We start from the raw sequence: 18,003 nt of genomic DNA on the forward strand, positions 1-18,003 counted from the left end.
TCTGCGCAGACCCAAGGCTGCAGTGGAGGCTCACTATTCAAAACACCTCGCACCTCGGATTTGGGACCCATTTGATTTTGAATTTACTCTGACCTTTAAACTCTCAGAAACTTTACTTTGTTGGCACATTCCTTTCTTTGTTTGTGACCCCTCCTATAGAGGTAGGCAGCCCAGCTTGGGGTCACAATGCACAGTTTAAGCAGTGGGGCCCTAGAAATTACAGGCAAGAATGAGAGTGTGATATAGGATGCAATCCAGACAAGGCTTGGTTCTAGGAGCCCCAAGGAATGGGTCAAGGTTTGCTACATCCTCTGTGGTCGAGTTAACTATGGACTGTAAACTACAAAAAGGATTCATGTTAGAGAGCGATTTTAAGAACACTGAGATGTCCCAGATTACACTCAAAGGGAAGAATTACTTTTTTTTGGTAAAGATAAATAAATCCCATGTCCTTTTGATTGTTAGACACCATTTTCCCTTTTTATAGCTTGTGGACATTTTGAAAGATAGTTGATCTCTATTTCCAAAGGTATTTGATCCCTACTTCAGATGGCAAAGCCCAGTTTGATTGCTAAAATAAAGAAAATACTTAGTCATTAAAAAGTCCAAGAACTATTGCTTCCATTTTATAGTTTTGTTTTGTTTTGTATTGTTTTTTTAAGACAGGGTCTTATTATATGTTCCTGGCTGGCTTTGAACTCCTTGGGATATATCCGCCTTTTCTCCAGAGTACTGGAATTAAAGGCATGCCCACAACACACAGCCCATTGTTCCTTTGTAAAGTCCAAGGTAAGTCCAAGTTTCTTTGCCTCTTGTTTTATTACTTTGTAGTAAAATGTTTTCTTTACACGGTTTACTAATGGGGGCTGGATAGATAGCTCAATGGTTAAGAGCTCTTGCTGCTCTTGATTGGGATTTGGTTCCCAGTTTCCACACGGCAGCTCACAATGATTTATAGCTCCAGTCTCAGGTCATCCAATGCCCATTTCTGGAATAGGCAGGGACTCCACATAAACTCACAGCAGCACCCACAAGGACACATGCAAACAAAAATTTAATTTTTAAAAAGGTGGCTAATCATCGTGACCACCTGGAATTGCATCTGTGATAAAGACATTGTTTGCTCATTCGGGGCTTGTATATGTGGTGGGCAGGACATAATTTAATCCTTGGGCTCTCCCTAGAAATCTCATTTGGAAGATGAATAAAGATTTAGTTTCCTAGCAGAACATGCTGAGAGTAAGTGGTCTGCTCTTACTGACAGACCTGGAAGAACAAGTTGAACCTCGGAGAATCCTGGTGGCAAATTCCCTTACAGGTGAAAACAAAATGTCAACTAACACTGTTCAAAAATTCTCTAAAAATCATTCTCTTGGGAAAAGAATTGATTTGAGTTGCACAATTTCTTGTACTTAGGTTTAGGTAACATATGCAGCTGGATTGCAAAAGTTAAGTTGCTATTTTGTCAAATTTCAAATTATGGGGTGGGTGAAAGGTTAATACTTTTTTTTTTTTTTTTTTTTTTTTTTTTTTTTTTTTTTTTGCTTTGAGAGCAAACTCTACCTGGAAGAAGCCTGCAGAGCTTTGATCCTGACCTGAAAGTATCACTGCAGATTCTAGAATCCCAATGGGAGAACAACCATGCCAGGAATGAGCCCCAAAATATATTTTTTTAAATAATAGCAAACAAACAAATGCAGAACAACAAGGCTGGCCCATTGGTATCCCTAAGGAATTGCTGGCTGGAAAACTGCTTGGAAGAAGGGGAGGGGGGTGATCTTTGTTACAAACTTCCTTCCCCTGCCCTGGCTTCTGTTTCCTTACCCCTCTTACTCCCCCCCCCTCCCGGGGAGAGTTATGTTTTCTGGGATCAGCAAGTAGAAAAACCACAAGTGGTCTTTTCTTTTTTCCTCTTTCTCCTGTAAATAAAGCTTTATCACGTGTGGCCTTAAACTTGCTGCAAATTGCAAAGAAATGGCTCAAAGTCTCCAGCTCTTTCCGTACCCTGGGAGCTGAGACGCAGGGCAGTGCCCTTGCCAGGGTGCCCAATTCCCTCCAGACTGCCAGAAAAAAAAAAAAGAGGCCAACTGGAGAGGAGAAAGAGAAAGATTGCCCTGGGGTGAGACCAGACCCTTGGTCTTTTCTGTTCTATAATCTGTTCTGTCTGTGCCCACCAGCTCTCTTGACTTGCCAGAACTGCTCAGAGCTGCTGTCGGGTGTTGCCTCAGTTTCCTCTTTCAAGCTGTGCCCTGGGAGTCAGCTTTTTGCTGAACTTTATGAGAAGAACTGACCAGGTTTGATCTCCACCTCCAGGTAAGTATGGGTTCTTTTTATTTTTATTTATCTATTCATTTATTTTTGTTTTTAATTGTGTGAGCATGACACCTTGCTCCCCTAGGAGAGAAGTTGACAATTTGACATTGATTTCTTCAAGACTTTGGTTTATCCATGACACTTCAGTAAAAAGCAATGGGTTCCCTTGTTAGCTGGGTAAATAGGAAAGGAGTCTGTCAGAGAAGCCTAGGTAAACTCAGACCTCACTTGAATTTGGGCTTTGATGCTAATTAGTTGGGCGGCCTCTGACAGAAAGCTTAAGTGCTCTAAGTGAAATCATTTTATAAGTAAATAAGATGATTTTGAAGTTTGGGGGTTATTTTAAAGATTATAATATATGTATATATCACCCTGAATAGGAATGCTTATGAAATGTGAATTTGATAGTGAAGTCATTTGCTCCTGAGGGGTGGGAGATCGGTATTCTATATAAGGCACATTTCTCTTTAGCAAAAACTACAGGTTAGCTCTAAAGACCTCTGGAAGAGAAGAATCTCAGGGTCAGTGTACCTGGCTGGTGCAGAGCTGTTTGAGAAGGGAGGTCTGGGTATGGATATCTCTTTGACCTTCTCGGTGACAGCCCAATGGCTGGCTGCACTGTCACTGGTCCAGAGCATAGGGCCTGAGTGTATCTGTAACTAACTTTACCTACCTTGGCCATCTATACTCCTTTAGAGACTAGATTCTCAAACCAACCAATGTAAAGAGAGATTTCAGCTTTTTAGAAGCTACCAGCTTGGCTTATTTGTTTTAGAATCTGGAATATGGTTATGCCCTTACCTGGGATACTGAATGAAACTTTCCCATCTGTCTTTGATATTTTGGAAAAATCAACTCAGGTGGGCCAGTGATGTATCAGGTGGCTATCCCTCTAAACTGTGCTCCAGTCCTGCTACACAGATGCAGATGAAGAGAGGGGGGCTTTGGCCATAGAAGACTTGCCTTCATGCCATAGGGCTTTCCTCCCTATCCTTTCAAAGCACTGAGAAGCACACAAAACCCACAAGCTGAAACCTGCTTAGAACATATTGCAGTCATGCTGATTTGCATATTAGTCATTAAGATGCAGTTTTGCTCCAGGAAAACTATGTAGTGTCAGTATTTTAAGGGTTTTACTTGGTCCAATCACAGTACTGACCCAGATCAGGATGTCTGCTCTTTGTCCTGACCACCAGATCACAGTAAGAATGATTGTGTCAACACTTCCAAATACAAGAGGAAAGCATGCTAAAACATCTCAAATTTTTAAAATATAATTTCCAGTGTGTTTTACTGTTTTGTGCAAACAGCTTATTGTTAAATCACTTGCTCTTTCAGAGACAGATTTAGTTTAAGTGATATATTGCATATCACTTTAAAATCATGTCTAATGGGAAGAAGTATTTCCAGAGGCCCTCAAAAGGCCAATTTTATATAATTTTTGGGAAGAATCACATTTTGAAGTGTAAATTTCCTATTATTCCTTCTGTGTTTTAAAGTGTTCCTGGCTATATGCTTTTATGTAGTGATGTTTTTAGTTTTCTAATGTCATAATATTTTTATGTAAAATGCATACGTATAGAAGAACTAGAAGATGTGTATAGACTTAATTAACATTAAAACCTCTGCAGTGTCACTCTCTAGAAGCCATGCATTTCACTGAAGTCAGGGATACTTTGTTTCCCCTCATGTGAGTACATTTCTTATCACTGTTCATCTCACTGTCTTAAGAATGAGTTCTACTCTGTTCAATGTCAATATTTACTTCTTTGCCCTACCTTCCAGTGATTTCTGAGACTTCATTGTGAGACATCGCGATAATTTGTTTTTTTTTTTTTTTTTTTTTTTTTGGCCATTTTGGTCATTTGGCTATTTGAATGTTTTTCATCCTAAGCAATGACTCTTTTTAGACCTCCATCAGGATCTGAGTAGACTTGTTGAAAAGAAACCTGTACAGGAGGCTGTGTTTCTTGGGAAGTGTTTGGTGGTTCTTGCAAAGCATTGTTTTGGATAACTAGCTTTAGTAATTTAGTCTTTTTACAAAGTTGGTATTACAGACTTTTAAGAGTTTTCTTAGATTGTTTCTGATTTTGTTTCTGTTACTGTTGTTTTATTGTTGTTACTTTTTCAGGAATGGATACCAAATGTTATCAACCACTATTATTAATCGGTTGCTACATTGTTAGAATAATTCCAGTTAAAGTATTGAGCAACTGATTTGGTTTTGCTAGCATTTGGGGGAATTTATAATCTATAGTTTTTTTCCAAAATTTCTCTTTTTATGCTGACCTCACGAGACTTCATAATGAAGGTCATTTCAGTGTATCAAATAAATAGCACCAGTGAATCTATTTCATTCTCTGCTTGCTTTCCTTAGAGGTGATTCCTTGATAAAGCATCCTTTCATTTACTCTATGTCTTACAGTATTTTTAAAAAAGACTCTGCCCCTTTCTTTTGAACCCCATCCTTTTCCCATAAAATAAAGAGTTAAAACATCTACTCCATTTCTAAATTGTTTGGGCCATCTCCTGTCACTTTTGTGTTTCAAAATGAGTCAATTATACTGCCATTCCTTTATTTTTTTTTCCAGAAACAAAATTCAATCTGTGAAGCCAAATGATGAAAACTTTAATAAACCAAGAAGAAGAATTGGCTAACAAGGTCAAGATCATATAGACATAAGCAGAACAACCCTATATTCTACCACATGCAGGAAGTTTTACTCCAAATATTATTTCTGCAGTCAGTGTAATGAGGGTTAGAAGACCTCTGTGTACAAGTGGGCATCTTGTACACAGCCATGCTGTTTTGATTTTTGAATGCCGTAGCATGCATTAGATTATTAGACAAATTCTGACTCATGGTAGAAGGCTTAAAAAAGTGTAGCACAGGATGTGTAAATATTAATGTGAACAGGGAGAAACAGGGTCAGACTGTGCAAAACTGTTATGAGTTTCTTTAGGAGAAAGAAAAAGGGGAGGGTGAGAATTAAGCATGGGAAGGGTTTCCCTTCCTCTAAGGCAAACTAAAGCCCGTATTTTCATCTGAATTCAATCTAGGCCCTAGACGTTTATCGTTAACATTCCTTCTTCATTAGCCAAATGGTGCACAAATTGGACCTCTTTCTGTTTGCTTCATTTTAATCCTTACTCGGGTGCCAGGGGAATGTTAAGGTGCTTCGGGTATCTAGGATGGTGTCAGCTTCTGCTATTCATTGAGTCTTGGAAGCCTTACTTCTAATGAATCAATATTCAAGAGGTTGGATTTCTCTTCCCCTTCCTGCTCGCGCCCGGTTTAATCTGGCGAGACCACAAAGTCAGAAAAATTCTACCTCGTTATTTATTCCAAAGGCAACATGGAAATTTATTCTTTGCTATAATGAGGCTCAAAGTGAAGAGATTGAAAAGGAATGCTGGCTGCAGGCTCTCAATTGCAGGATTCGTTAATCAAATATGCTGTCTGATTTTAATTGAAAAATGTTGCCAACTTACTGTGGTAAGAGGAGATAGTGACACTTTAACTTATACCTAATGAGCTGAAGCCTACAGTGAAATGGAAACGTCTTTAAATTCTGTGGCTCGGAATTAAATTGTTGTTTCCTTTGAAAATCAGTTTTGACAGGCTGGGATAAGGAACGTTTTCGTAATGGACACCTCATCCAAGAAAAACGCCCATTTGTTCCACAAAAACCCCTCGCGACCTGTCAGAAGGCAATCCCTTAAAGCCGGGTGTCCATCCCCAGAGGAAGCACGACCATGCTGTGGCAAACTCAAGGTAGAGGGCTTGGGTGTACTTTATATGCTGACTTCCATATCAAACTAAGTTAGAAGAGGAAATTGCTGTCTTTTTTAATATAAGCTTTTAACTGCAAATTACCAAGACCGCTTGCCAAGCAGTGGAATCCTTTTTGCCTGCCATGCAGGCTAGATGGATTTCTCCGGCTCTTTGGAAGGGTCTTCCTAGACAAACAGGGAAGATGTAGATGCGGACATTTGTTAAAGCACTGCCTTGTGCCTTATATCAGGCTAAGCACACCCAGACTATTTTCTTTCTGGCAAAGAAAACTTTGGCTTTTCCTGTTACACAGAAAGGGACAGGTGTCTGCATGATGTAAGCCTTCCTTCTTTTCAGCAAATAGTATTAATGGAACAAAAAAAATACTGTTTTTTAATAACTATGAACCTGAATTGACATGCACACTGCTTTACATGTACAATTAAAACGTAAGTCTATTAAAATATAACCAGCTACTGAAGAACCACTGGAAATTTAAGAATAAAGTTAACAAACACATACCAAAGGGTCGTGGTCTCAAGAAACCCAAACAAACAAAAAAGTAGACTGAACATTTCACAGCAGAATGTTCCCTGCTACTGCAGGGTCGTGATTTCAAAAATATTTACTAGACAAGGTTGGACTTGTGAGGAGATGGCGTGTGTATGGGTTTTGATTTTCACTTTTTTTATTTACTTACCTATGGATGGTGCTTTCCATGCCACTCTCTGATATTCCCAAAGCCAGATTCCCTTTAATGTCTTTTGTGGAGGGGTAGGGAAGAGGTGGAATCCTGCACACAATTTACATGAAACTCAGAATGCATTTCAACTGCCAAGTAATTTAGAGGGCTTGTTCTTGCGGGGGAGGGGGAGGAATTCTGCATAGTCTTGAGACTAATTAGAGCTGCAATAGTACTTGAATCAAACTGTCAATGGTAACACACTTGCCTTTCCACAGTGCTGTTCTCTGAATTTTGTTTCCTTAGTAACTTCTGAGCCATGCCAAGCTAGTCAGACTTCGTGTGCCCTTTCATGTCTTCCAGGTGTTCCTGGGTGCCTTGTCTTTTGTTTACTTTGCCAAAGCGCTGACAGAAGGCTATTTGAAGAGCACCATCACTCAGATAGAGAGAAGGTTCGATATCCCTTCCTCTCTGGTGGGAGTAATTGATGGTAGTTTTGAAATCGGTAGGTATTACAGAAGCCCGACCTTCCCTTTAATTCCAAGGTCTTTCTCTGAAACCTGCTCAGTATCATCATTCATTGTCTGCTGAGATCCAACCTGTAATCCTGTTTGGACAGATCTGCCAGGACCTTATGCTACTCAAAGGAAACCCATTCTTTCACAGAGCAGGCAACTGATAACAATTTCCCTGCCCCCACTGTTCATGACTGGACATCTTAGATGAGTTACTTAAACATAGGAGGGCAGACTTCCTTGGGAAGGAGAAAGGGTCCTGATTGGTGTTTCGCGTTGTGGTATGTGAGAAACACCTCTTGGGGAAGTAGGAATGTGGGAACACGCAAAGTGCCTCTGCAAAAATGTAGCCCAAATATTTAAGCAGTGGACACTGTATTTTTCTACAGTAGCTGTGAAGGAGAGAAAGGGGATTCTATTAGCTGGAACACAAGAGTAGAGCTGATTGTAACAACTCTGCATACACTTAGGTATCCTTGGTTTGGCAGTTGCTTAGACACTTTAAATCAGTGACTTGCATCACTGTGTGGTTCCAGTTAGTCAGCCCCTGGACTGTGAGGCATTTGTTGCCTTTCAAAGAAAAACAAAGTAATCCTCTCAGTGCTTGCTGATGCCTTTTGGAACAAATAAAATGACAGGGAAGTCTCCTAACTGTTTTAGTGTAAGCTTTACCTGGAGTGACAGAAATGTCTAAATTGTCAACTTTTTTTTTTTTTTAATTTCTGCTATTTTGCTTTCATTTGTTACTCTGGATGTCAGGAAAAAAAAGTAAGACCAATGAACATATAAACTTTTCTGGCTTCTGCAAAAAACACAACCCTCACTTTAAAAGGGATAAGAGAAGGTTTATTTTGGAGACAAATAATGCATAGCCGTAGCCCATGGACACCAACTTAGGCTACCCCAAATACTGTGTCCTAATGTGGTAAATGTTACATGAAGATTTTGTTTAAGAACAAAGAAAGCCATTGATCAAGATGCTTTCCAGCAGGTTGGTGGAAACATCAAGTAGCAGGTTACAGAAAGTTGGGGGAAACCTCTGCTATTGGGCTTAGAGGCCACCTGATGATAATATGAGCTTTTGGATAGGTAGGGGTTAGGGATGTTTTCATACAGAGGGGTTTACTTAAGGGTCAGCAGCATGTCAGGTCATACAGAGAAGTGGGTGACACATACTGTGAGGGGATTAAGAAAACTAGAGATAATTGGACTCTGAACCCATAAAATTCCAACCACTAGAGTTCTACACAGGTCATCAACCTTGTAGGTGGAACAGTCCTGCTAATTTGTTCACCAAGTTCCTGAATCACTGCCAATCACACGTTAATGGACGTACTGGGGTCCTTGGAGTATTAAAGTGCAGGCATTGATTCTACAGGGAGGGGACCCAAGGTTCTATTTGTTTTTGTTATAGATTACATTAATTTAGTGATTAATTTAGTCTGTGTGTTTGCATGTGCACACTAAAGTGTTCTATGGTGCACATGGGAGGTCAGAGGATACCTTGAGAGTCATTCCTCTCCTTCCATCGTGTTCACTCCGTAGACTGACTCAGGGCAAAGTGGCTTTGCCTGCTAAGATATCTCACAGCCATCGTGTTCACTCCGTAGACTGACTCAGGGCAAAGTGGCTTTGCCTGCTAAGACATCTCACAGGAAGTCTGCATTTCTTGTTGTTAAAGGCCACCAATGCTGTTAGTCAGTGACCGTACATACATCAAGATTCTAAAATGCCTGCTCATACCAGTTCCTGATGTCACTAAGTCACCTCCTTTGGTCAGGTGATTGTCTACATTATGAGACTATACCCAGGAAGCCAGTATCTCCTGATTAAGGCAAACTTACAGATGAAAGGAGATGTGCCAGTAAAAATTAGATATCAGAAAGTTTTAATTTTTCAGACTCTTGGTTTCGATGTAGGAACACCTTATTAGAGCTACTTAGACATAGTGCAAACTCTCTGTTGGATTACCTTAATATGTAAGACAGAAACTGGTCCAAAATGATGCCCAGTGCCAACAGCAAGTCTCTACACACATGCAACACATGTACACTTTATTCTCACACATGTATGTTTTCATACTTGTGTGAACATGCACACATATAAGCATGCTCTCACACCACACATACATACTATAAAAGTTATATATGTTAATCTACATATGTTGTTGTAATAGGAGTGGCAGGCTACGTTCCTGGCACCCGGCCGCCTGCACGGCTAGCTTTATACCCGAAAGAAATACACGGAAACTGTATTCTTTTAAACACTGCCTGGCCCATTAGTTCCAGCCTCTTATTGTCTAGCTCTTACATATTGATCTAACCCATTTTTAATAATCTGTGTAGCACACGAGGTGGCTTACCAGGGAAGATCTTAACCTGCGTCTCTGTTGGGTGGGAGAATCGTGGCGACTCCCTGACTTGGCTTCTTTCTCCCAGCATTCTGTTCTGTCTACTCCACCTACCTAATTTTCTGTCCTATCAGGACAAGCAGTTTTTTTTATTAGTTAACCAATGAAAGCAACAGATAAGATATAAGACCCACCTCCATCAATATGTAACAACTTTGTTGAAATTCTTTTAATTTCTATTGATTGTCTGTGGAAATTCTAGCATTTTCCAAATAGAAAAAAATCATATGACTGAAGTAGAAGACACTTTCAAATTTATTTTTTTAATTCTTAAATATGTCAATTATTTTTGTATTTTCTTACTTGATTGTCCTTAGATTTATGTTGAATTGAAGTGGTGATAATGGAGACCCTTTTCTTGTTTCTAACTTAATACACTGCTTTTAAAATATCACTATTCAACAGTGCACCTCTTTCATGTTTTTTATTTTAATTAATTAAATGATTATTATAAGTTTGTTTGTATGGTTTTTAGTAAGCATACTTCAAAAGTTTATTTGCTCAACACATGTCTCTTCTTTTTGTCTTCCACTGTTTGATTTTCTGAGACAAGGTATCTCACCCTGTGGCCCTGGCTGCCATGGAATTTTCTGTGTAGACCAGTCTGACCTCATACTCACAAAGGTCTGTCTGTTTTTGCCTCCTGAGTTCTGAGATTGAAGTGCATACCACCGTGTTAGGCTCAGTGTTTCTTTTGCCTTTGTGACTGAGCTGAGGGCTTCACAACCTGTCTTCTAGTCCACAAAAAAGGGTTCTTCTACATGTTATATAGTGATTTAATTAACAGATTTCTTCTTAGCTCCTATTCTTACCTCTGTAATTAACTGTACTAGGTTCCAGTGACTGTTCCATTTGCTAATAGGATATTACCCTTACAATTCACAACTGCATTTGGGCTACAACTGCCAAGTCATACAAGGTCCTTGTTCAGTGTTTGTTTCTGCTACATAAGATTACTTCAGGTGTCGTTGCAAGGAGAGGGCCTGCTTGTTTGTCCTGGCTGCCTGGCTAGCTTAGCCCCAAAATAACCACACAGAAATTGTATTAATTAAATCACTGCTTGCTCCATTAACTCTAGCCTCTTACTGGCTAACTCTCACATCTTGATTTAACCCATTTCCATTAATCCTTATATTGTCACATGGCAGTGGTTTACTGGCCAAGATTCAGCATGTCTGACTCTGGCAGCGGATCCATGGCATCTCTCCCTGACTCTGCCTCCTTTCTCCCAGCATGCTATTTAGTTTTCCCTGCCTACCTAAATTCTGCCCTATCAACAGGCCCAAAGTAGTTTCTTTATTAACCAATGAAAGCAAAGCAAAACAAAGACAGAAGGACCTCCTACACCAAGTAGTTTCCTTTCCCCCTAAGACTTGAAATTTTGAGTGTGTGTGCATAAAAAGAAAAAAATAGAGGGTTATGTTCAGTTTGGTAAAACATTTATTAACCCTCTGGACTTCTTATCCATTTGTTAATTAGTCACATGAGGTATTGGGAAAATTTATATCCTATTCTGTCAATGTGTGTGTGTTAATGCACATATATGTGTGTGCTGTCTGTGCAAATGTGTACACATACATGTGTACACAGATGTTCTGCCTTTGCATGAATATGTGGAAGCCTGAGATAGACTTCCAGTATCTTCCTTTATCACTGTTCACTTTGTCTTTGAGATAGGGTCTCAAAGGAACATGGTGTCACCATTGTAGTTAGGCTGACTAGCCAGAAAGCCTTTGGAATCTGCCGGTCTCCACGCCTCCTCCTGTGAGTCTAAGATTACTGGTGTCAGAGTCACACCAACTTTTATGCTGGTGTTGAGGATCTGAAAACAGCCAGCACTTTGCCCCTACCCCTGCTCCAATTCATTTTAACTTTTGGCTTTAAATCACCATATATTTCCTATGTGTCTCTCTTGAGAACTCAGAAAGGTTGCTCTTATTGCAAATAAGGAAACGTAAACTCCTAGAGGTGGAACAGGTGGCAAAATGACATTATTCATTAATATAACAAAGAAGCACCCTTTGGACCCCAGTCCCATATTGTAAGAGTTTGGTGGAGGGCACATGGGGCTATAAAACAGTTGCTATAAAATGCAATCATCTTCACAAACAAAAATGCATAACCAGTATAGTGCCATATACTACTTCAACACCAAATGGGTATTCTCATGTTTAATTTTTTAACACTCAAATTTTAAAGAGCTGAATTCTTCCAAGAGTCAAGCACATAGAACTCATTTTAAACCTACTTTTCCCACATCCTTATTATTATCCTTTGGGATATGAAATTCACCACTCATTTTCCAATTGACTAACTCTGGCAGTATGTCCAAACAGTAGTAAACCAGACAATGGCTTGCAGATGGGAAACATGCTCTCGCTGTAACATGGAAGCACCAAGGACAGCATAAAGACAGGCCACCCCCATCGGCCCCCACAGCCAGCCAATGGGGAAGGGTTTGTTTCTATATCTAGATGGGAGTTTCCACAGATGAGACTTCCCAAACGATTATAGCTAAAACTCGAAAGGTCTTTAAAAAGTATGCCCCTAACCTGTGTTTCTTATTGTTGGTATGATCCACACCACTGCAGTTGCGTTTACTTTGCTAATGAGGGTTCCTCGACTGGACCGTGTTCCAGAGCAACAGAAAACTAGAAATGCCAAGAAGTTTCCATTTTTAACAGCTTTGTAGCATCCTTTGCACACCTCCTAGGAATTCTTGTGTATAACAGAGCTTGAGAAATCTTGTAAAACACGTTGAATTATTAAGCTTAGGAGATGGCTTGCTCATTCAGTAAAGAGCCAAGTAAACATGAAGACCTGGTTTTATATCTGAATCCAGAGTAAACAGCAACAACAACAAAAATCCAGGCATGGTATTGTACCCTTTCTTGTTATTGCAGAATGAATCAGTGAAGACAGCTTACAGCTTGCTGGACCACCACCCTAACCTAAATCAGAAAGCCATGGGCCTATGAAAGGAGACATAATCTTGTGAATTGAAGCAGATAGCGTCTGAGGGCTGATACCCAAGGTTGATCTCCAATTCCATAGGCATACACACACACACACACACACACACACACACACACACACAATGTGTCCATAAAAATGCATATACACAGAAGTAACTCATGATGTTTCGTTAGAACTATTTTAAAATGATGTAATTCTTACTTTAAAACCAACATTATTTTTTATTTCTAAAATGCCTGTCTTGTGAAATAAATTATCGTTTCATAAAAATGAGTTTAACATTTTATTTCATTTAAAGTGAGGCATAGTCTTGTCTTTGTACAACCTTTCTTTATCAGCTGTAGAGATAATATAAAATCTACGTTACAAAAACAATTGGAAAACTAATTGACACTTTAATCCAAAGCATAAGTAAATGAAGAAAATTAATAAAATTTGCTGCAAAATCACCAATAAAAATTAAAAATATCAGCTAAAGGAAGCCTTTTATAATTTTGATATACTTTTGATTTTTTATTGTGTGTGTGTGTGTGTGTGTGTGTGTGTGTAGGTGTGTGCATTTGAATGCCAGTCCCTTTTAGTTCTGATGAGGGCATCTAACCTCTGCAGCTGGAGTTACAGGCAGCAGTAAGCCACCCAGTATGTTACTGAGAACCAAACTTGGCCTTCCAAGAGTGGTACACTCTCTCTACCAAGAAGCCATCCTTCCATCCTCTGCCTCTAATTTAATTAACTGATAAAATGCTTTTAGAAGAACAAATGGCCAGGTTGGGTAAAACAGAACGGCAGGAGGATGGTAAGTTTTTTGCCATTTTGACAAAATGCAAATAGTTTGGCTCAAGTCATGAACCTGGAGATGATTTCAGCAGCCATTTTAGCTCACAGGGAGACTCACATGATGGGAAGTCTGGGTGTGTGGTGTCTCCTTAGAGCGAAGCTGCACTGAATCTGCGTGCGCAGGTGCGCCATGTGTTCACTTCTGCTGTTTCCTAGACCATGAATGCATCTTCTTTCCCCCAAAGGGAATCTCCTGGTCATCACATTTGTTAGTTACTTTGGCTCCAAACTTCACAGACCAAAAATCATCGGAGCAGGCTGCCTGGTCATGGGAGTCGGAACACTGCTCACGGCGCTGCCACAGTTCTTCATGGAGAAGTAAGTCCAAAGCCTCCATCTTTTCCTAACCATTTCTGCGATGGCAGATCTCCTCATCTGTTTTTTTTTTTAATTGAAATTTGTCTTGTTTTCATCATTTGGCAAATGTCTTGCTACATGGCTCTGGTTAGTCAGATATTTTCTTTACTAGACTGCCCAAGATGGCATTGAATTCATAGTCTTCCTGCCTCAGCCTCCAGAGTTCTGGGGTTATAGGCATTTCTTAAAAAAAATATATGTGGGTGTTTTGCCTGCCTGTACACAATGTATACAATGTACATGCCATGTCATGGAGGCCAGGAGAGGACATTGGATCCTCTTTGAACTGGACTTAAAGTTGGTTGTGGACTGCCATGCAGGTACTGGGAATTGTAGCCAGGTCCTCTGCAAGAGCAGCTAGTGCTCTCCACCATGACCCGTGTCTCCAACACCATCACCAGACCCCTTTACAGCTTTTCACAAAACTATTCATTGATTATGGGCTTTTTTTGTAAATATGCATTGTTTTGTATAAATAAACTTATTGTTCTGCCTTCTTCAAATAAATAACCTTGGTGTTACACAAACGTTATTAATCATAGATGGTAATTATTATGAGGAACTCTGGCTGGCTGGGTTTAGCATTCTTTCTCTTAGCTCCACTAACCCACATATATGAGAATGATCTATGCTGATCATTGTTTTAGGCACTGTGGATAAGGGAATGAAAAGAACTCCCTGAGCTCACGGATCTTGGGAGTAAGAAAAAAACAGTACACACATGCAGAGTGCTGTGGTATGTCATATAGGGATATTATCTGTTGAGAATGCGGTGGGGAAAGATGGCCAAACCTTAAAGAACACTTGCTATACAAGGTGCATGTTGCCCAAACACCTATAATTCCAGCTCAGAGGCACGTCACATTGTTACATCTTTTTCTGGCTTCCCTGTGAGCACGGGTGTGCACACTAGCATACATACACCCACATATTCTCAGGCACACACACACACACACACACACACATATGATACAGAACAACAACCTAGTGAAGACACTTAAGGAAAGAACTGTGAAAAGACAAGGGGACTCTCTCAGATTGACTGACCAGTGAGCTCTGGTGATGTGCTCTGCCTCCCCAGTGATAGGGTTACATATGCCCACTGCTGCACTTGGCACTTAACTGAGTGCTGGGGATCTGAATTCAGAATCTCATGCTTACACAGCTGGTCCTTTACTGTCTGCCTAGACCCAGATGTGGAGTTTATAATGGTAGATTGTAACTGTGATCTCTGCTTCAAAACTGACACTGATGAATAGGCTTGGGATGAGACAGCAGGAAGTGGATACAAAATTTTCATATGCTCAGTAAAGACTGCTCTAGGCAGAACTTGAAAGCTGTTCAGAACTAAAACCCTAAACTTAAGGGCAGCCATGGCTGGGGCTGGGGCTTACCAGTATGCACTGTCCTGTACACAGGGGAAATGGGTTCGACCTCCAGCATGGAAAAAAAAGAAAAGCGAAAGGATTCTACCATTATTTGGACCTGATAACACAGGCCTGTAATACCCGCTATTCCAGAGACTGGAGCAGGAGGATCACATAAGTTCACAGCCAGTCTGTGTAGGCATCATTGAGTACAGAGCTAGCTCAGAGCAATTAGCAAGGGTGTGGTGGGGGTGGGGAGTGGAGGGTGGAGAAGTGGGGTTGGGTTAATCTGTCATTACCTGGAGGGAAAAAGCAGAATTCCTTCTGGGTAAAGGGCTCTAGAGTCGTGATGCATTTTGCATATTTTTAAGAGCTGGCCTAATGTGGCATCCCTGTGAGCATTCTGCCAAGTCTGATTCTGAAGTGCTAATGCCTCAAGTTGTTACAATATTGATTTTTCTCTGTCTTGGAGACAGCCTCTGTCTCCAGCAAATGTAGGTAGCTACCTCTTGCTCTAAGTGAGCAGATGATGGGCAGTCATCGTCTTCTATTAAAATAAGTCTTAAAATGAGTCTTGCTTTTCTTTCCTGTCAGTGGATCATGGATGGCCCAAGAATGATGCAAAGGCAGGCAGCATCTTCGGATGGGTCATGCACCGAGCCCCTGCTCAGTGCAGGTTTGGTTTGATGAGTCCAACTTGAAAGAATGCAAACCCAACCTGCCCTTTCATGAGTGGCAAACCAAGTCTGTGTTTTAGCATAATGTTAGTCTGTCAGGGTAAACATATTCTCTATTTGCAGGTACAGCTATGAGAAATATGGGAAGTATTCTCCCTCTGCCAACCTCACTCCCAGCATCTCTCCATGCCACCTGGAGTCCAGCAGTCTGCCACCAAGCTTAGCCACAGGGAAATCACCAAACAAAATGAATGATGGTAAGATGATTTTTTTTTTTTGATTTTTCGAGACAGGGTTTCTCCATAGCTTTTTGGTTCCTGTCCTGGAACTAGCTCTTGTAGACCAGGCTGGCCTTGAACTCACAGACAGCTGCCTGCCTCTGCCTCCCAAGTGCTGGGATTAAAGGTGTGCGCCACCACCGCCTGGCTGGTAAGATGATTTTTAAAAATTGACTTGTGTAAGTAAATAGATTTTAGCTTTTATATATAATTTAGCTTACTATTACTATTTTGTATATTATTATTTAGTTTTTTCTGAAAAGCATTAGTACTGAAAATATTAAAGTATAAAAAATTCCTACAATTGTGCTGGGAGATGGCTGAATGGGAAAGTGTGGTTGATTTTCAAACATGAGGACCTAAGTTCAAACCCTCAGCACCAACACAAAAATCTAGGCATGTCTGCACATGCCTATAAACCCAACACTCGGGGACACAGGTAGATAGGTTCCTAAAATTCGCTAGCCAGCCAGCCCAGCTGAAACAGTGGACTTTTTGTTCCTTGAGAGATTCTATGTTGAGGCAAGAATGATGGACAAAGGTACCAATATACTCTGGCCTTTGCTTGTGCACAGTGACAGACAATACAACTGCTGTTTACATGCCTGCACACTGTAAGCACTCATACACACATAAACAGCTCATAGAATATAAAACTGTATGATATGATCCCAGTAAAATATTCCAGTGGTTCAATATTATGAAAAAAAAAAGCCACAAATGGCATGCTGGTGACTAGGAACATCTACCAGTGGTTTCTTCTAAGATGGGTCTTGAAATGAAAATAAAATAAACTTCACAAATAGAATCATCAATCTAAAGGATCAGATAAGAAATGTAATTTTTTCCCATGAATATATTTAATTTCTTCTTTATCCCTTTCACACCTAGGTAAAAATAGCTTCCACCTCCCAGTGTTGATGAGAAAGCTCCAGTTGTAAATACCTGAGAACCACTTAGCCCAGTATGTGCTTGGGAGGGGATATTTAGATGTGGTGATCGCTGGAGGCAGTGCCAGAACTCTGTGAAGCAGTCTTTCTTTTATGTGACTGACATAACTGCCCTGCCTCATTTGGCCAAATTATGGCATGACATTTATTAATGCATCCTTAAATCGCTTTAGATTCAACTCTAGAAATATTGTCAAAATCCTGTTCCTTTTGTTAGAAGATATGGACTTAAAGAATACGAGATATGTAATTTTTATGTGACTTGTTTGGAGAATTCTAAAAATGGTTGATTACTAGCGCAAAGAACTGTAGATAATGCAGCCTGTGCTGCAGCTGTCAGCCACGTCAACACTTGTGTTTCAGGTAGAACTTGGACAACAATGGAAAATACTTGTGATTAAAAATGACACGATTTAGCTGGGCGGTGGTGGTGCACGCCTTTAATCCCAGCACTCGGAAGGCAGAGGCAGGCGGATCTCTCTGTGAGTTTGAGGCCAGCCTGGTCTACAAGAGCTAGTTCCGGGACGGGCACCAAAGCTACAAAGAAACCCTGTCTCGAAAAACCAAAAAAAAAAAAAAAAAAAGACACAATTTGTACTAAAGTCGGTGTAGATAAGCACTTGTTCAGGGTCTGTTTTGCCTCCGAGAACATGCTGAATGAGTTTGGAGTATAGAAAGCCAAATATGTCTATAGGTTCAAAATGAAAAAGGAGAGCAACTAAATCCAAGGAATTTGAAGAAGTGAGAATCTCTTAGTGAGGCCTCCAGATTTAACTGTTGAAGAGATAGAAATCTAAAAAATAATTCAGCCTCTTCCAAACTCTTACCAGTTTAGCGCTGTGGCAGATTTTGATTCTGCCTTCTAA

The 18,003-nt window shown here is 40.3% G+C and overlaps 1 protein-coding gene across 3 annotated transcripts in view; it reads left to right on the forward strand.

Moving 5' to 3' along the window:
* Positions 1-1,934: 1,934 nt before the first annotated feature.
* Positions 1,935-18,003, forward strand: part of Slco1c1 (solute carrier organic anion transporter family member 1C1) — a 41,892-nt gene continuing 25,823 nt past the window's right edge. Inside the window, exons 1-6 of one of the 3 annotated variants that reach the window (XM_041635404.1) lie at positions 1,935-2,313; positions 4,905-4,975; positions 5,927-6,088; positions 7,134-7,275; positions 13,694-13,826; positions 16,033-16,166. In XM_041635404.1, coding sequence (XP_041491338.1) covers positions 5,960-6,088; positions 7,134-7,275; positions 13,694-13,826; positions 16,033-16,166 — 538 coding nt within the window. In that variant the 5' untranslated portion in view covers positions 1,935-2,313; positions 4,905-4,975; positions 5,927-5,959. Of the gene's footprint in view, positions 2,314-4,904; positions 4,976-5,792; positions 5,810-5,926; positions 6,089-7,133; positions 7,276-13,693; positions 13,827-16,032; positions 16,167-18,003 lie in introns of those variants that run through there. The other 2 variants (XM_041635395.1, XM_041635414.1) reach the window with 2 other exon arrangements.

This window comes from Microtus oregoni, unplaced genomic scaffold, assembly GCF_018167655.1.
Source record: "Microtus oregoni isolate MIOR12 unplaced genomic scaffold, Mior012 000002F_ref0000024, whole genome shotgun sequence".
NCBI classification, from domain to species: domain Eukaryota; kingdom Metazoa; phylum Chordata; class Mammalia; order Rodentia; family Cricetidae; genus Microtus; species Microtus oregoni.